The sequence below is a fragment of the Pteropus alecto genome, unplaced genomic scaffold (genome assembly GCF_000325575.1).
Source record: "Pteropus alecto unplaced genomic scaffold, ASM32557v1 scaffold78, whole genome shotgun sequence".
NCBI lineage: Eukaryota > Metazoa > Chordata > Mammalia > Chiroptera > Pteropodidae > Pteropus > Pteropus alecto.
Window position 1 is genome coordinate 17,030,723 of NW_006443124.1, and position 20,702 is coordinate 17,051,424.

General features: G+C 39.6%; 1 protein-coding gene and 2 pseudogenes across 3 annotated transcripts in view; 1 reads left to right on the forward strand and 2 right to left on the reverse strand.

Moving 5' to 3' along the window:
* Positions 1–7,259: 7,259 nt before the first annotated feature.
* LOC102883774 lies at positions 7,260–8,877 on the reverse strand (annotated as a pseudogene).
* A 4,782-nt stretch (positions 8,878–13,659) lies between these two features.
* LOC112469029 (zinc finger protein 354B-like) overlaps positions 13,660–20,702 on the reverse strand; it is a 17,297-nt gene continuing 10,254 nt past the window's right edge. For 2 of the 3 annotated variants that reach the window (XM_025040667.1, XM_025040668.1), the window contains one exon: positions 13,660–15,784. In XM_025040667.1, the coding sequence (XP_024896435.1) occupies positions 14,205–15,784 (1,580 nt within the window). In that variant the 3' untranslated portion in view covers positions 13,660–14,204. The remainder of the gene's footprint in view (positions 15,785–20,702) is intronic. The other variant, XM_025040666.1, reaches the window with a different exon arrangement.
* Positions 19,705–20,398, forward strand: LOC102885381 (annotated as a pseudogene).

The following is a 20,702-nucleotide window of genomic DNA, read 5'->3' on the forward strand; positions in this document are numbered from 1 at the left end:
CACTTACCCACCCAGCACGAACAGCAGCAGCTGGTGCGGACGCAGCCCCGCCCGCTGCCTCCTGGGGAAGCCAGACTACATTTCCCACAAGGCCGCGGGGACGCGGCGTGGACGTTGGAGTGCGCAGGCGCAGGCCGATTACTGGGAGACGCGGTTCCAGCCGCCGGTCAGAGGTGGCTCCCACAAACGCTCTCCTAAGTTGGGTTGTGGCTTGCCAAAGCCGCTGCGGTCGGCGCGGATACCTTACCCCGGCTGTCCTAAAGAAGCCCTTCCTTAGAGCCTGTCAGTGCCCCGTGGGGAGGGGAAACGGGGCAGGCATCCTTGGCTAAGTCTCACTTTCCTCTTCTGAAGTAAAGGGAACCCAGAAGAATCCCTTGCAAAGTTGTCATTCTAGTATTAGACGAGGTGGTAACATGCTGGATACACAGCAGGCACTCCATGAGTGGTGGTTACGGTACCCCCAGCCCTAGCTCGGCGTCAGATGCTGCTCTATGGGCTTCAAAATTATCACTGCATAGTATGAGAACAAAATCTCCAATTAAATATATGGCCAGAGTTGTTCGTTTCAGCTGGATCTGCTGCTAGAACTTGGAGAAGTACATGACATTTGGGGCGGACGACCTGGTAGCTTAGATTGTAATATTCGGTTTTCTAAAAATAACTGCTAGTTTCCTCTGCCGCTTTCTATTCCTATGACAATAATCCACCCATGACCGAACTTCAGAGAGGTTCCTCTGAGCCCTCTTTTCTTCTAGGCATGGTTCCTGAGCCCCATCGTTGGCCTGTAGAGCCCAGTTTTAGCAAGGATCCTGCTAAATCAGTTTAGGTAGCAACTCCATTCTTAATAGCTGATCAAATTCCTAACCCCCTACTCTTGATGTTTAAATCCTTTAGCAAGAATCCTCTTAGGCTGCTTTGATGCAGGACAGGGCAAATTCCCTGGAGTTGGGGGAAACAAAGCCCTGCACTGAAAGAAGAAGGTTATTTGGTGGAGAGTGTAGAAAAAATTCAACACGCACACCAAAGTTAGAGTGAAAAGAAAAGTTTAATGGAGAAGAGGTAACACTCCACAGAGTGTGGTCTCTTCTCAGAGGTAGGGAGTGAGAGAGCCTAAGAGAGACTCAGAGGGACAGAGAAAATAGCGAGAGACAGGACGGTGAGAGTAAAGGCACTGAGAGTGTCCCCCAGTGTTTGGGGAATCCAGTTTATATATCATTCTTTAGTTCCTGTGAGTTATAGTTTAAAGACTTTGTTTATCCATTTCTTTTGATATGAACATACAGTGAGGAAGGGGTAGGGGAAAAGTATGTAATGTGAAAAAGGTAAAATTATGTAGCATGAAAGGCCTGCTGGGAGTTTCAAGCCTTTTATCCTTAGGTTCTCCATGGTTTTAGCCATAGGGAATGAGCAATTTTATTTTGTGTAGGGCAGCCACTTAAAGGCTGTTTTTCCTGTTTCTCCTTCATCTGCAGGTGTCCTTGTGGCCTGGCTGAAGGGATGATCAGCATATTACAGTCTCTGAATGTAGCTTGATTTAACATTTACTTCTCTTTCAGTTTCAAGCCTTTTATCCTTAGGTTCCCCATGGTTTTAGCCATAAGGAATGAGCAATTTTATTTTGTGTAGGGCAGCCACTTAAAGGCTGTTTTTCCTGTTTCTCCTTCATCTGCAGGTGTCCTTGTGGCCTGGCTGAAGGGATGATCAGCATATTACAGTCTCTGAATGTAGCTTGATTTAACATTTACTTCTCTTTTCTCCTCCCTACATTAAGTTTAGCAAGAATCCCCCAAACTTGCTCTCTGTTTTTGGTAATTTTCCATCCACTGAACCTCTGAATCTGCTTTTTTGCTGTAAAACCCCAGCCATCTTCTGTATTGGGAGTTGAGTACAGTTCTACTTAAGCCTTTCTCTGCTATGGCAGTAATAATGAATAAAAGATGTTTTTACTGCCTTTAGCGCCCAGCTCCGTTTCTCTTTGAGAGATGTCTGAACTATTTCAAACTATTGAAAAGTATGAAAATCTTCATAATTCATTTACTCGAGTTAAGGTAATCCAGATAACACCAAAGTTAAAAATATCTATCACTGCACTAAGACAGATAGCTTGAACCAATTTCTCCAGGATTACAAGGGCATTCTTACATTAGAAACAACATGAACATAATCATCATACCTGTTCTGGGGTTGGAAACAGTCCTAATAAAACTCACAACATAGGATGTGCAATGTCCAAACAACTAGGCAGAATGTGGTGCAGGGGAGAGGGAGAAGGAAACAAATTAATAAACAGACAAAAAAACCAACAACCCAGAAACAGAAAAATTCAGATAAACAGCAAGTACATAAGAAAATGGCAGCAATTAATCAGTCTGTCAGGAATTACTACATATAAACATGGATTGAACTTTCTACATAAAACAAAAATACTCTCAGACTAGGTTTTTAAAAATTTAGCTATATGCTAAAACATAAGGAAACACAAATCTTGAAAGTAAATAATTGGAAAAAGATAAACCTGGAAAATATTAACCATAGAAATTACTATAGCTACATTTAGATTTTTAAATAGTTATGGCAAAAAATATTGCTAGAGATATAGAAGGTAATTAAAAAATTACCTCATGCTAGGCTATAAAGCGGTCTCAATACATTTCAAAGAATTGGTATCATAAGGATCACACTCTTTAGCAATGATGCAATTAAACATTTTTTAAAAGACCAGAAACTTAAAAAAATTGTAGGTAAAGGGAATATTTAGAGATTGGTCTTTTCACACTGACAGATTCTCTCCTTCACCAAACTCTAATCAGGTTACTCCAAGCTCTTATTCAGCTAGGCCTTGACTTTCAGATTCCTGGGTTTATTTCCACATTGTACAATTTTAGCAAGAATTCTGCTAAGCTGTTTTAGCCAGAATCCCACATCCTCCATGTCTGATCACCCTCGCTATCTGGTTCCTCATCTTCCATCATCCACCTATAGTTTTGTAACCAGTGTCATGAACTTTTTCCTTAACAGGTAGGATATTTTTTCCTTTAATAACATATTAAATTTTGTTCCCTTCCAAAACCCAGTAGAACCAAATGTAAGGAATTATTTGAAAAGTCGACTCACAAGGTCAGGAAAAAACAGGTAAGGACACACCAGCAACAACATTTTGGACCTGGAAAGTAGATGGATGTTATTTTCTCCGCAAACTTTAAAAATGCCAAATTCCCATATACATGTAAGGAAAGCTGAGAGCCAATGTGATCTTATATTCCAGAAATCTCCTAAGTACAACAGTGATAATACCAGATACTTCTGGAATAGGGACTGAGGTGGTGAGTGGGACTAAAACAAAAAGGATAAAGAAGACAAGTGAAAACTGTTTGAGACATATCTTTAGACCTCCTTTCGCAATCAACATTATAGGCAATTTCTTTTCCCCCAGGATAGTACAAATGTAGATAGATAGCTAGTCTCTGGAGAAAAGAGAGGGAAGAAGGAAGTAAGACAGAGGCCAGCCACATGGCAGGAGGTTGAAGCTTTAAAATGTCAACAAAACGTCACTTCCACCAATTCAATACCACTAGGAGTCCCCAGTCTGAAGGGAGAGACTTTATTTAAGTGAAACAGCTCAAGTGAAGCAGCCCAAGTACTGCGCTCAAGCCTGGGAAATGCAGCCAAAAGTTCACTCCACTAAGACAAAGAGAAGTTCCAGCAACTGGTCCCTGATTATTCCACTTCTATGCAAATGAGGACTCCAAATCCATACAATTTGATTGGTCCAAATTGCACTGTCCTGACTGGCCATGGCCACACATTCTCATTGGTTGTGGAGCTGTTCTCATTGGTGGTAAAGATGCAAATAAGAGTATAGCTGTGAAACTCCAATTGGACAGGGAAATTCTAAGTTTTATTAGTAGAAATATGAAAAGTGCATGTGAGAAGCCTTATAAACAATGGCTTCTAGATTCTGGTTATGAATTGGGGCCTCACTAAGCACAAGTAGTCTTTCTTAGCAGGTATATTCTTTCTTGGGGTTGACATTATCACCCTTCTGATCAAAACCTGTCAACAGACAGCATTGATGATCTATCAGGTTAGTTTGTCCACGTCAGTGCTAAAGTGGTTTGGCTTCCTGCTCCAGGTCCATCTAGTCCCTCAGTGAGACTTCTGTAGTTGGGCATTAGCAGTGGAGTAACTAGGCCATTTGCTCACAAGAGGTATCTCAGGTGCCTGCAAAATTTGCAGCTTCTTGCTAAATAGCCAAAACAATTTGGGAAGGGTTTAAAAGCAAAATGGTTAAGATTTCATTTTTTTATGGCCGAGTAATATTCCATTGTAGATATGTACCACATCTTCTTTATCAAATCATCTATTGATAGGCACTTAGATTTCTTTCATATGTTGGCTATTGTAAATAATGCTGCATTGAACATAGGGGTTCATATATCTTTTCAGTATGTACCTGAAGAAATCCAACACCATTTATTGAAGAGACCACGTTTTCCCCATTGTATATTCTTGATCCTTTGTCACAAATTAATTGACCATATAAGTATAGGTTTATTTCTGGGCTCTCTATTCCATTCCGTTGATCTATGTTTCTGTGTTTATGCCAACACTAGGCTGTTTTGAATACTATATATTGTAAAAGAATAAAGACAAAGACTTTCAATCAAACTTCAGTCAAGTTCCTCTGAGCCCTCTTGTTATCAAGGTTTCAGCCTTGACAGCTGTCCTTTATTTGACTTGTCCAGCCCAATCTTAGCAAAGAATCCTGCTGTCATCCCTCATCCTTGATATCTGATCAACTTTGATGTCTGCTCAAGTTCCTTATTGCTTTTGATGTACACGTCTTCCCAGCCTTTAGCAAGAATCTCAATAGGTCGGTTTATCAAAAACCACCCTACCCCAATGTCACCTTTCAGTAATTTCCCACCCATTGACACCCTCTCCTTAGCTATAAATCTCCAGCTGTGTTTGGCATATTTAAATCTCTTTCCACTATTGTAATACTCTTATTGCAGTAGTCTGAAATAAAGTTTCTCTTGCTATTTTAAGAAGTGTCTGAATAATTTTTTTGTAGCAGTAACCATTATCCTGGCTTCTGATACCAAAGATTAATTTTGCTTCTTTGTAAACACCACATAACTGAAATTACCTTGTATATACTGTTTATGTCTGACTTCTTTCATTCACCATTCCTTCTGAGAAATTCATTCATGTGTTTCTATGTAGCAATAATTATTCCGATTGTATCTTAATGCAGACATTTCACTAATACTGTACCATTTGATGTCTATTGGGGAGTTTTGGGTTTGGAGCCATTATAAATAGAAATATTGGGAGCATTATTGCTTATGTTTTTAGGTGAATATATAAGAATGTTTCTATTAGATGTATATTCAGGAGTGTAATGGCTGGGTCCCAGCTACGCACATATTCAGGTTTTTAGTAGATACTGCCATATAGTTCCCAAAGTGGATGTAGCAATTGATACTTCCACCACCAGTGTATGAGCGTTCTTGTTAGTCAAAATGCTCACCAATACTTAAAAACATGTGCTTATTAATCTTAACTATTCTGATAGGTTGTTTGCTACACTTACCATTTTTTAATGAGAACAATTAAGATGTGCTGTCTTATTGTATTGCAAGCATACAAGACAGTATTGCTAACTGTAGTCACCTTGCTGTACATTAGAGCCCCAGAGCTCATTCATCTTGAAGAACTGAAACTTTGTACCTTTTGACCAACAGTCTCAGAATTTCAGTTTAGCAATCTGACATGTTTCGATGTATATAGTCAGATGATAGTTTCACATATCCTATGGCACTGTGATTTTTTAAAAGCGATTCATGGCTTTTTTATTCGGTTCAATCCAGGGTAATTGTTTTAAAAATCTGCATATACCACACATGACCCACACAGCATCCTGCATCATGAATTAACCAGCACAAGACAGGTAGGTACTGCAGACAAGCCTCCATCCACTCAGGTTTATGTGGCTTTGTTCTCTATACACCTTCCTGGGAGACTAAAATACATTCTGTCTCTGCAGTTTCTAAAATAGAAACACTTGAGTTTTGAAACTTCTGATCAGGCACTAAATGGTGACTGTATTCCACTTCACAAGGGCCACAAGCATGGCAGATGTTCGTTTCATGAGCACCAGGAAGGCTCTGCTCATGAGGGGAGCACTCTGTGAGGGCCCACCTTCCTGTAGTTGTTCCACATCATAAGCAGGACCTACATTTGGCTTGAGCTTGCCCTTGGTGCCACCACCTACACACCAGGCCAGGTCCACGACCTTGTCTAGACAGGAAGTCCGCGAGGCTGGCCCTCCTGCAGCAGGTAGATGGGCGGGCTCTGCCACACAAGCAAGTGCCCCTGGCCTTCTGTCGCTACAGCCCGGAAGGGCAGCCGACTCAGGCTTAGAGGGCATTCTGGGGCAAGAGATGGAGGCCTCTGGACTGTGGGCCCTTCCCAACCTGGTGGCCTCACCAGGTCAGTGTGTCCAGGGCCCCAGGTTGTCTGGGAAGAAAACATTTGAGCCCGTGAGCTTCAGAGCGCCCCTCAGTTCACAGCATCTGACACGGGATGCCCACACACATGCCTCCCGGACCTGCCAGGCAGGCCTCCACCCTTGGGAGCCTCCTCCAGGCCCAGACAAGTCTGCGGCCTCCTGGGGTACCAGCCACACCTGCTGGGCGGACATGTACCTCAGGATTCCGCCTTCCCCACAAGCCAGGCCGCCCCTCTCACTGCAGGGCAGGGTAGGGAAGCACCAGACCCAGGTGTAATCCTGTGCCCCATCTAAGCGGCATGGTCTCCGTCTAATTACAACAGGCTGGTACCATCAGGTGTGCCACCTCAGGTGTCTCCAGCGCTCCTCTGAACTCCGCGCCCTATCCTGACTCTCCTGCATCCGCAGGCACCCTGCACCGCTGGCCACTGGCCGCTGGTTCCACATTTCTGAGAGGACCACAGGGCTCGAGCCCTGTCTTCTGTCCCAGGAAGTCCCCAGGGCCAAGGACTCGGCCTTTCTTTGTCCGAAGCTCTTAGCAACAGAGTCGTTTAACTCTGCTGATCTAAAGATTTCCATCTTCTGAGGGGAAATGATCCAGGTTTCACAGCAGTAAAACAGGAATGATCCGTTGATCTTGAATTATCTGGCAGTGTCTAGGCAGTCTCGTGAGCAACTTGCAGCTTTGAACTTGCCGCAGACGCGCGCTGTTTCTGTTCTGCTCCCAGCCCCCTGGGAGCCGCCTTCACACGACCTGCAGGCGGCGCTCGTGCTCCTCCAGCTGCAGCTGGAGCTTATGCAGCTACTGGATGTCGCGGTTCTGTGCTCAGTTTCGTGGCGCACCAGCCCGCGGTAGAAGCGGATGGTGAAGACCACAAAGACGAAGCTTACGAGCCCCAGTACGATGGTGGACACGACAGTGGCCTGCCAGCCGATGGGGCCGCGGAGGCTGGGTGCAGGGCCCCACTGGTGGCGCGCGTCCACATGCAGAACTCGATCCCGCGGCAGAGCAGCAAGACCTCGGCCAAAAGAGTAGGATGCGGAGAGCGGTAGAGAAGGCCCAGGCCCGCTCTGCGCAGGGTGCGTGCGCTCTTGCGGTGGCTCTGGGTGCGGTGGCGGTGGCGGGTGTTGCTCGCGGACTCCCATGTTGGGCAGGAAGCACGCGCGGATGAGCTAGGTGAAGAGGTGCCCGGCCGCCTGTACTGTGGTGCAGGCGCTGAAGGCGACGAGCACCGGCGGTGGGTACTGCGTCTCCAGCTGCGCCTCCTCCACGGCCACCACGCGAAACCTGAGAGGAAGGCAGAGGTGCGGCTGGAAGCCTTCAGCTTTGCTCTGTCCAGGTAGAGCGTTTCTCCAGCGGAGGGCCCGCCTGGAGACGTGGCTGGAGCTGACCAAGTCCAGGTAGCTGTAGGCGACCGGGTCCCTGTAACTTGTGCCCTGGTGGCCGAGCTCCGAGCAGGCGGGAGTGGAGGGGTCCACAGGCACGGTGAGCTCCGCATTCGAGATGGGAGCCCGGCGAGGGGCTCTGCCTGCCCGGCCCCGCTACCGTGGCGGTGGCCCTGCGGCCCTTTTGGAACCACCAGCGCAACCCGCTCTCTCCTTCCGCAGGTGCCGCGGGTTCTCCCTCCCACGTCCCCCGCCCCCAGCTCTGCCGCCGCCAGCTGCCCCACCCCCACAAAATGCGATTTTAATTTGCATTTCCCTGATAAAGTTAAGCTCATTTAAAAACTTAATGGCTATTTGAATATCCTCTTCTGTAAAGTGTCCAAGTCTTTTGGCCTTTTTCTAATTGAGCCTAATGAGACTTTTTTTTACTGATTAGTTGGAGAGCTATATATGGTATGGTGAATATAAGTCCTTGGTTGAATATATGTACTGCGAACATTTCCATTTTGTAGCTTGCCCTTTTACTCCATTAATGATGTCTTTTGATGCATGGAAGTTTTAAACTTTAACGTAATACAGGTACCAATTTAACCTTTTATGTTGCACATTGTATGTCCTGTTTAAGACATCTTTGCACGTGATCATGAAGGTATTCCATGCCAAACTTTGTTTCATCATACACGTTTACATCTACAATACATCAGAGCTGGTTTTTGTGTATATAGTGTGAGGCAGAAACAAGATTAACTTCCCCCCAAATCCAAGTTACCCAACGTTGTTTATTGAAAAAAAAAGTAAATAACACCACATCAGTGTAGCCATTGTTATAACTCAGGTGACTGTATGGGTGTAATATTATCTGGTAGTATAAGTCTTCCAGCTTCGTTCTTCAGCAACATAATTTTGATGATTCTTACCTCACTACTTTTGAGTAGATGGGAACACATCACGCTGCAGGAATTCTTGTAGCAACCCATGTCATGTTCACCTTTCATTATTTTCTGATATTTTAAACCAAGTTCATATATTTATCATGAAAATGAACACACTGCACGTTTACCAACCCAAAAAGAGACTGCTAGCAATAGAGTTGTAATTTGGGCTGTTGCTTTTTTGCATAATTTGTGGTAAGGAATTCTTGATTAGACAGATAGACATATGGTCAGGCAAATAGTTCTGACAGACAGATGTGCAGACAAATGGACAGATGTTAATACAGACAGACATGTTCAGATGGATGTCTGGACAGATGGACAGAAGTTCATGGAGATGGTTGTTCAGACATTCACATAAACAGACCTTTAAGCAGATGGTTAGACATTCAGAAGACATTCAGACAGACATGTTCTGATAGACAGGAGTGTGCCAGACACTTTCTAACACATGAACTCTTAGATCCATGGGTATTCAGACAGATGGGCAGATGTTTATACAGATGGACTTTTCAAATGGGAACCATTCAGACAGACATATGTTCAGACAGGCATTCAGGCAGATGAATAGACATTCACAAAGTTGGACATTGACAGATAAACAGGTGTTCAGACAGACATGTTCCAACAGATGGATGGTCTGAAAGACAGGTGTCCAGAAAGATGGATGTCGGGATAGAGACATTAGTGTGATGGACATCTGGACAGATGAACACTCCAAAAAATGAGCATTCTAACAAATGTATGTTATGACACATAGTTCACAGCAGAACAAACATAAAGACAGACATGTTCAGGAGGATTGTCATTTGGACACACAAACAGATGGACATATGGACATTTGGAAAGACAAAGATGAACTTTCAAACAAACAGACCTGTGGACAGATGGACAGACATTCAAACAGATGGGCATTTGGACTGATATGCCTTCCAACACATGAGTATAAAGCCAAGTGGACATTCCCACAGACGGGTGTTAGCACAGGTGGATGATTCAACAGATGGATGTTTAGACATATGAACAGATGGTCAGACAGACTAATATTCAAACAGATAGACAGGTTAACACAGACATTTGGACAGACCTTCAGACAGATGGATGTAAGACTCTCAAACCATCAGGTACATTGATGTTAAGATAGATGTTCGGACAGACAGGTATTAAGACAAATGGATGGAGTTACAGACAGACAGAGACATTTCAGAAGTTGGGCATTCCAACACATGGGTGTTCCAACACACAGACATTCAGCCAGACAGTCGGAAAGAAGGATGTGTGTTTAGATCAACAGATATTCAGACAGATGGACAAAATATCCACATATCAGGGTGCAGATAGGCACCCTGATATGTGGATACTTTGACACATAGATATCTGGATACATAAGCACTCAAGCAAGACCTATGTTCAGACCAGATATCTCAACAAATAGATATTCCAACAGATAGTTGTTCAGACACAGATGGACAATATTCAGATGAATGTTCTGTAGTCTCAGACAGCATTCAAGGACTAATAACCTAGTTCTAGCTAACATTTCCACTATTATTTTTTATTTTGCCCTTTCAGGAGCCCCTCTACATCAGCAAAGTTAGTTTTCCTACTGGTCCCTACAGATGCTGTATTCGCTCTCCCTCTGAGCCTTTTGCTCCTGTGGTCTTTGCCTTCTTCTTCCTCTCTAGGTATCATGATTCCATCCATTCTTCAGATTTGGATGATAAACAATTCTCTCAGGTCTTAGAACACAACCTTGGGCACTTCATCAGGCTTCTATTCATTAAGAAAGAAATCTGATCTTATACACACATATATGATGATACATCATAATGAAGTAGGATTCATTTCAGGAACACAACATTGGTTAAAAATTCAATGTAATTCCATTAAAAGCATGAAGAGAAAAACAATAATATCTTTCAGTCAGTGAAGAAAATGAATGACAAAATACTACTCCCATTTATGATAACAAATCACAGCACACTAGGAATACAAAAAAATAGTCCCTTTATTGATAACAGATATCCACAAACAAATTAAAGCTAACATACTAAATGGTGAAAAACTGAATGCTACCGTTTGTATTCAACATTGTACTGGCCTGTGCTATATAGTATTATAATGTATGAAAAAAATTTAAAGGTATTACAAATAGAAAAGAAAAAAAATTAAAATAGCCATTGTTTACAGATGATTGTTTATGCAGAACATCCAAAAGAATCTACACACAAGCCATTAGAAAACAATGAATTTAGCAAGGGTACTGGATGTGAGGTCAATATATAAAAATTAATTGTACTTCTATATACTAGTAACAAATAATTGGAAAATAAAGTTTAAACATACTATTAACAATAGTACAGTGAGTACACCATGTCCTCTCGTGCCTCCTCTTATGTGAACATTTGCTGAAGTCCTACATTTATTTCCAGTCTCTGTTCAGGCTTATCACTCTTTTAAAGCATTCTTTCTTCCTAAGTAATTTTTAAACTTTGATTCACCAGAAAATTATTTCCTTAAAAACAAAAAGTAAAATAGATATCAAACATATAAAACTGATAAACATGGAGCTTTATTACTGAAACAAGAATATGGAGTGAACTCAGAGCCATGATTTCCTAAAGGTCTCCAAAGCTCAGGTTGAAACTCATTAATTTAACATTTTGAAACACTTAAAGATACAGAAATTGCTACTAAAATCAACATCTTTTAAAAATGAGATTTTTTTCCTGCTTTACAGACAATAAGTAGGCAGAAATTCCTTCACCTCCAAATCAAACAGAAACTTACTTGCAGTCCCATCTTTTTATAGGCTTTTCCCTCCAGCCTAAGGTAAACCCCCGCCCCCTCCCCCCCAGCTCTATTCCCTCAAAACATCTCACAAAAATTGTTCCACTCAATGATCCCTTCTTAATTCACCCTCAACATGCATATATATATTGATCCAATCATTAATATAGAAATACTCCTTAAATTATTTTCTTCTAAATCAGATCTCTTTCCTTCCCTTCATTTAAACTTCTCAAAACATAATCTAAAACAGACTACTAGTTTTCACCTTCCTATTAATAATCTAATCTAGAATAATCTGGATTCTGTTCACTGAAATTGAACTGAAATTGTTCTTACCAATTTCTTACCATATTTTCCTAGTTACTAATTCCAACTTACTCTCTGTATTACTGGCACCTGACACTACTGACCGTTTGATAGGTGAATTTTCACTCACATAAAATCTTTAAATTTATTCCATAAATTTCAGAATCAGACTAATTTCTCTTTTGGGCTTACTGATATCAATGGGCCCAGCTGTAGGGCCCATTCCTTTTCATGTTAGTTTAAATCCTTTTCTTCCACCAACTCCTTACATGTTGATGTTTTCCTGGGTTTTATCCATGATGCCTTTATTTCTCATTCTAATCTGTACACTCTGCTGGCCAATTTCATGTACCATGGTTTTGACTACCAACTATATTTTAATTACCCCTAATTCTAGTCTTCTGGCTCACATTTAATTTCTAAATCTGTATGAGCCATTTAACATGTATAAAACCAAACTCGTTCATCCTCTATATTGTTTATTTAGTGCACAGCAGTGCCACACATCCAGTTAACCAGGCAGAAGCCTACCATTCTTCTCAACTCACCTCTCCCAATTATTTGATTGCCACGCCCTATCTAATTTACCACATTAATATTTATCACATATTCTTCACTCCACTGCCCCGCTTGAGTTTAGAGCCTTGTTCACTCATCATTCAAATTACTATAACAGCCCACGTGGTCTGTTCAGCTGTCTTCAACCTCCTATATTCATTCTTTACACATTATTGTCGGAACAATGTCGCTCATACGAAATCTTTCAATGGTTCCATAAATTTCAGAATCAAAGTCAAACTATTTAGAATGACAAATGAAACCTTTGATTTTTTTGGCCTCTGCCTTCTCAAGCTTTGACAAATTATTATCATTACTTAATAGATGTTCTACAAACATGCCATGCTGTCACCCATCTGTACCTCTGTATATGTGGTTCCCTCTCTTTGAAGTAATCGTCTCACTCTGGAGAATTTGTATTATCCTTCCAAAAATGGGCCAGACATCACTGTTTCTGGGGCACTAACTCTGGTCTCTCCGAGTTCCTTTGGTTATGCCCCTTTCCTTCTGTCCGCATCCTGTGTAAATCTCCACAACATGCATGTTCTGTAACATAGTATCATCAGAACATCTATTTCCTTGTGAAATGCTTTAACACACTGTACTCTGCTTACTCAGTTGTTATTCCCTTCAACCTCATCCTCTTGCCCCGCTAATTCATGACTTCCTGAAGACAGAGCCCAGTTTCTTATGTACAATTTACAGTGCCTGGGAGAGTACCTCGTTCAAACCTGGGGTTAAACATTTACTGAGTAAACTAGTTCCACATTTTAGAATTATTCCCCTTCTTTCATTTTCCTTGGCAATCTGAAAACTAGACAAACTCAAATTAGAAAAACATGCTTTTATTTCATGAAAATGATTCCTTTTCAAAACTTTGCCACAGGTGATAGGTTCTTTAAACTATTTCTTAGGCTTAGGATTTTTTTTGCAGCCAAATAAAAAAATATTAATAGTTTTAACCTTGAATGGATGGCCTAATCAAACTATACTTTTTTCTACTTAAATTATCTAACATGTTGTTAAAAACATAAAAGCCACAATAGATATGACTTAGAGGCAATGAAGAAAAGTAATTCTGAGAACAAAATTAGAAATTGTAAAAATTTTAAGAGACTGCTAGGTATAGTTTGGAAGTAACTAGAAAAATAAAGGAAGAAGAGAACAGACTTTTTTTTCTTTCTTTAATGAAAACCATGCACAAAGTTTGACAACAGTTTAGGAAAAGGCAAACTCCAGAGACTGAGGTAGTTTACAGTTTTGTTTTGTTTTTAATCTATTATTTGGTCCTTTGCTGTAAAAATGCATATTTTTAAGATCAATTCTGTTTGCTGTTAAAATGTTAGTTGTAATAAATATGCTATTAGCTTATACAGTTGTTGTCTTTCTGTTGAGAAATCCAGTATCCCTACACTCAGATATTTCTCACATTTACATATCACATATAGCATATAATGCTGTATGAAGACAGAAAAACCCTACCTTTCAGCTTATAAATGGCACAATCAATATCTGCAGTTCTGATTTATTTGTCTCAGGACATTTAAAAGTGACTGGCAGGTATAAAAGTTTTCCCAATATTTATTACATAGTCAGAGTTATCCTTAGAATTTGATACCTGATAAGGAATTAAAATAGAAAGTTTTCTCATAGTCATTACATTTATTAAATCAATCTCAAGTATGTATACTCTGATGAGCTTTGGTTTAAGGCTTTCACACATGCAACTTTACTTTCAAGGGGTTCTCTTCAAGGTGAATTTTATAATGATTAGTAAGGGATGACCTCTGGCTGAAGAGTTTCCCACATGCATTACATTCATAGGGTTTCTCTCCAGTATGAATTCGTTGATGTGCAATAAGTGATGAGCTTTGTCTAAACCTTTTCCCACATGTATTACATTTAAAGGGTTTCTCTCCTGTATGAATCCTCCGATGTTGAATAAGAGCTGAACTTTGGCCAAAAGATATCCCACACTCCTCACATAGATAAGGTTTCTCTCCTGTATGAATCCTCTGGTGATTACTAAGGGATGAGTTACACCTGAAGGTTTTCTCACATTCACTGCATTTATAGGGTCTCTCTCCAGTGTGCATCCTCTGGTGCTGGATGAGAGCTGAACTCTGTCGAAAGGCTTTCCCACACACTTTACACTTGCATGGTTTCTCTCCAGTGTGAATTCTCTCATGAATAATAAGTGTCGAGTGGGAACTTAAGGCTTTACCACATTCGTTACAATTATACAATTTCTCTCCAGTATGAATTATTTGGTGTCTATGAAGTCGTGAAACAGATGTGAAGCCTTTTCCACATTCATTACATCTATAGGGCTTTTCTCCAGTGTGAATTCTTTCATGTTGAATAAGAGAGGCGCTCTGACTGAAGGCTCTCCCACATTCCCCACATTTAAAAGGTTTCTCCCCTGTATGAATTCTCTGATGATAACAAAGGGATGAGCTAGACTTAAAAGTGTTGCCACATTCATTGCATAAATAGGACTTCTTTCTGAGATGCATTTTCTGACATCCAGGAAGGGGTGTGCTACAACTGGATGCCTTCCTACCTGGATTGTATCTATGGGGATTTTCTTGAGAATGGATTTTTTGATGTATAAAAAGTCCAGACCTTCTGCTGAAGGATTTACTACATTCTTTACATCTATAGGATTTTTCCACAGTATGGGTTCTTAGGTGTTTACAAAGGGATGCACTATGGCTGAAGGCTTTTCCACATTCTTTACACATATAGGGTTTCTCTCCAGTATGAGTTCTTTGATGTTGAATAAGAGCTGAACTTTGGCTGAAGGCTTTCAAACATTCTTTACATTTAAATAATCTCTCTCCAGTATGGTTTTTCTGATGTTTACGAAGGGATGAACTGTGATTAAAGGCTTTTTCACATATATTACATTTATAGCATTTCTCTGCTGTCTTGATTTTTGTTTGGTTAAGTAAATTTGAATTCTGCTCTAAGCTATTTCTTTGTATTTCATATTTTGAGGGTATTTTTTCTCTAGCAACTCTCTGTTGTTTAACAAAGACTGACTTCAGGCTGAAATTTTGGCCAAAGTCACTATTTTTATGGCTTTTTTCTACAGGGAGGATTTTCGTATGGGTGATTGAAATTATTTGTAAACTTTTGTCCTTCTGTTTCTTTAATTTGTCTTCGTATGTGCAGGGTTTTTCTGATAAGAATTTCCAGGGTTCATCTCTTTTGAGTCTTTTCTTTATCAGCCCCCAAAATGATGAGTCTTGTGTTTGAGTTGACTTTGTGGTTTTAGGACTGCTCTTACTTCCTGGGAAAAAAAGGAAAGAAACTGCCAATGATTCACACAATTGGATGAGACTAAATATGTACAAAGAATAAATATCGGTATCTAAATAGGGGCTTGCTTTCTGGCTAAAATATACTTGCAAAAGGAAAAAATAGAAAGTAATACTATATAAAAATAATAGACGAGGGCTTTAAAGACTTGGGTGAATACAAAACTAGAGTAAGCTCATTCAAAGAAGGTGAGATTATAGGAATGAATGGAGAGAAGGGATTAGAGGAAAAGCATGAATTGGGAAATATAGTCTGGTATCCAAAGCCTAACACAGGCTTGTAAATCATCTCCTTAACATGGGTTTCACTTCTGCGATTATTTCTAATCTTGAATGTCTTTCCTTCCTTTTCCTACATGGCAGACTTCTCAGTTTCAGTTCCAGTGTTAACTCTTCTGCACACTATTTCTTAACAGAGCTCCAAAAATTCATTCTCCTTATTATGCCACTTACTATAGTACATTATAATGTATGTATCTAAGGGGAAAAATTATGAACATATTTAGAGACAATGAGAAAGACTTTAAAAAATCAGCACCAGTGACAATAAAAACGTTTTAAAAAAACAGGAATTGAGGGATACTTCCTCAACATGATAAAATACATATCCTTTATAGTTCTAAAGCCAGTATCTTATTTAATGGAGAAACACTAGAGAAATTTTTGAGAAAATTGTATTTGTAAATCCTTCCTCTATGCCTTTGATATTATATAAATCTTTTAAAGCCTCTGTGAACATCACCACCCAGGAATGTTTTTTTCTTAAAAGCTTGAGAGCTGTGCCTTTGAAAAGTAAACATCAAGACTGACAGTGCTCTTATCTCCCTGTTACATGGGACATTTAGCCTATGTGCCTAGCTCTGAACTGTGACTACTTGCTTATCATATGATACTAGAAGTCCCCACATACACATACTTCTTAGGATAAAGACAATTAACTAGCACAGATAGTTAGCCCAACTGCCAGGTGAATCTGGGATGAATATGAAAGAATGTACAGCTAACTGTGTTACATACCTCTTAAGTGAGGATAAATTACTATTAATCTTGAGAACATGTATATAAATGTATCTCCTAAACTACATTAAAAAGAGTATGTTTTTTTCTGTTCTTGTAATCTCATTAGCAATTACCTGACATGCAGGTGGCAATCTGGTTTAATGCTTATTCAATAGTAACAATGCTTTCTGCCCTTTGGAAAGGATTTTCTGGGTTGGCAGGAGATTTTTTAAAAACTTTCCCCAACACTAGATGAAGGGACAGGGTGAGAGTTGAAGGCGGAATCAGTATTTTTTGACCCCCCAAAACCTTTCAGGCCTTATTTCCTAAAATATTTCTTCAATTTATCCAATCATCAGTCAGAGTCAAAGTTATACCTTGATAAAAACGAGACTTTCATTTGCAGTCTCACAAGGTTTTTTTGAGAACCAGAGAAATGAGAGAATTACAATTAGTATGCTAGGAGTTATACCTAACACCATGACGGGGGTGTTGCACGTTTGTGAACATCCTTTGCCTTAGTGGAAAAAATGAAATGCTGGCCTAGAAATTTTGTTTTTGATAACTCTAATTTTTTAAAACTACCATGTAAATTTTCAACATATATGAGAGCAGAAAGAATTGTACTATGAACCTCTAAAGCCAGCTTCAACAACCACCAACACTTTCACGTATAAGTTCCACTCCTCCTCTATCGACTGCTAAAGCAAATCCCAAAATCATTTCATTTCATCCATAAATATTTCCAATTGCATTTCTCAAAAATAAATCTTTTTAAAAACAAAACAAAAAAATAAAATATATCACAGACAATGAAATTAACACTATTCTCTGATAACATCTTATATACAGGCAGTGTTTAAATTTTTCTAATTGCCTCGTAAATGTTTTCAATTAGAAAACAATCAAGGTTCACCACTGCATTTGGTTGGTATATCTCTTAAATCTCTTTTAACCAATAGGTTATACATGTAATTAACTTAATAAAGAGTACCGACAAAAACCTATAGCTAACATTATACTTAATAGTGAAAGATAATGCTGTCCACTTAAGATAAGGAACACAGCAAGAATGTCTGTTCTTACCACTCTTATTCAGTACAGTATTGCAAGTATTGCATGTCTAGTTAGTACAATATGGCAAGATAAGAAATAAAAGGTATACAGATCAGAAAAGAAGAAATAAAACTATCCCTATTTGTAGGTGACAGTACATAGAGAATCCTAAGGAATCTACCAAACATTTCCTAGAACCAATAAGAGAGTTAAGAAAAGTCACAGCATATAAGATAAATATACAAAACCCAATATTTCCATATACTAGCAATGAACATGTGGACATTGAACTTATAATTATAATACCATTTATAATTCCTCAAAATATTTACATATAAATTTAACAAAATACATACAGGACTTATATGGTGAAAACTATAAAACACTGATAAAAGAATTTAAAGAACGAAATAAATAAAAAATTATACTATGTTCATGGATTGGAAGATTCAGCATAGTAAAGATATCAATTATCCCCAAATCAATAAACAAGTTTACTGCAAGTCCTATCAATATCTCAGCAAGTTTTTTTTGTAGCTATAGACAAGATTATTCTAAAATTTATATGGAAAAGCAAAGAAACTAGAATAGCTAAAAGAACTTTAAAAAAGAATAAAGTGAGAATAATCAATCTACCCAATATTAAGACCTACATATAGTTACAGTAATCAACACTATGATGAGGGTGGAGAGGCAGACACGTAGGTCAGTGAAACAGAAAAAAACATCCAGAAACAGACTCACAAATGCATGTAATTAATTTTTGACAAAAGTGCAAAGAAATTGAGTGGAGGAAAGATAGCTTCTTCCACAAATAATGCTAGGACAACTGAATGTCCACAGGCAAAGAGGATAGGAGAGTAGACGGGAAGGGAGGGAAGAGGAGGGGATGGGAGGGGAGAAAAAGGAAGAAGAAGACAGACAGAAACAGATAGACAGTAAGAATCTCAACCTAACCCTACATTTAATACAAAAATTAACTCAAAAAGGGTCATGGACATAAAAGTACAATGTAAGACTGTAGCACTTTTAGACAAAACAGAGAAGAAAATCTTTAAGACCAAAGGGTAGGCAGAGGGTTCTCAAATTTGACACCAAAAGTATAATCCGTAAAAGGGGGCATTTTTAAACTGGACCTTATCAAAATTAAAACTTTTATTCCCTAAGACATGGTTAAGAGGATGAACAGAAACTAAAGACTAGGAGAAAATATTTGCAAACCCCATATCAGTCAAATGACTACTATCTAGAATAACATATAAAAAACTCCCAAAACTCAACAATAGAAAACCAAACAATACAATTAGAAAATGGACAAAAGATGTGCACAAACATTTCACCCAAGAAGATATACAGACGGCAAAACAGCCACACAGAAATATGCTCAATATCATTAGCCCTTAGGAACATGCAAATTAAAATCACAACATGTATGACCATATATCTATCAGAATGGCTAAAATAAAAAAATAATGACAACACAAAATGTTGGCAAGAATTGGATCACTGAGATGTTGCTACATTGCTGGTGGAATGTAAAATGATACAGCCCCTCTGGAAGACAATTTGGCTGTGTCTTCAAAAACTAAGGCATGTAGCTTCCAGGCTGGGCGGTTCGCCTGCCATAGGCCTGCCTAACCACCTCCCCCCGCCCCTGCCCTCAGCCTCTGACTCCGTGCGTGAAAATCAAATTAGGAGACTTGGTAGAGAGCCTACAACCTACTGGAGTCCAGCCTGCAGGTAAGGCCACATTTGGGGATGACAGCAGCCCAGGCACCTGTGGCCACTTCCTAGCCATCCCTGCCCGACGTGTCGGGGCCACCATGAAATTGAGGGAATGGCCACCCCACCGAAGAGGAGCTGCCCATTTCCTGTGACCAGCTTTGAGGGGACTCGCATCAAGAAAATGTCCATTGAAGGGTACATCACTGCAGGGAAGTCAACATTTGTGAATATCCTTAAAGTGAATATTCTTAAACAAGTCCGTGAGGATTGGTAAATGGTTCCTGAATTTGTTGCCAGATAGTGCAATGTTCAAAGTGTTCAAGATGAATTTCAAGAACTGACAACATCTCAGAAAAGTGGTGAGAATCTTCTTCAGGTGATGTATGAGAAACCTGAAGGATGGTCTTACACCTTCCATCATATGCCCGCCTCAGTCCAACATGAGCTCAGCTTGCCTCTCTCAATGGCAAATTCAAAGAGGTGAAGAAAGCTGTATTATTTTTTGAACAATCTGTGTACAGTGACAGGTATTTTTTGCATCTAATTTGTATGAATCTGACTGTATGAATGAAACAGAGTAGACAATTTATCAAGACATGAATGACTGGATGAATAACCACTTTGAAAGCTGGCTCTTGCATAGAACACTGAAAACTAACTTTATCTATAAGAGGTACCAATCTTAACACTGGACGTTAACGAAGACTTTGAAGACAAACAGGACAGTCTGGTTGAAAGGGTCAAAGAACTTTTGAGTACTCTGAGATCTTGATGAAGATCACAGGCAGTGAAATAATTTCAGATACTTCTGCTTTGTGTATCTATGTAGCCCCATATTAATTCAAATCTCTTTATAAAACCCACGTTTTTAACTATTTTTGTTCCAAGGAAAAAAAATGGTTTTTTAGATGAATCGTATACAAAAATTTGTAACCAGTTTTTTCATTTCTTTCTTTTTTCTTTTTTTTTTCTTTTTTACGTCTAAACAAAGACTTTTAATTATCTTACAACAAAAAGTCTGGATGTAGATGGTTCCACAATCAGTGTAGAGGCTAAATTACATCATAAAGGACCCAGCCTCCTTCTGTCTTTGCCCTCTGTTTTCTCCCT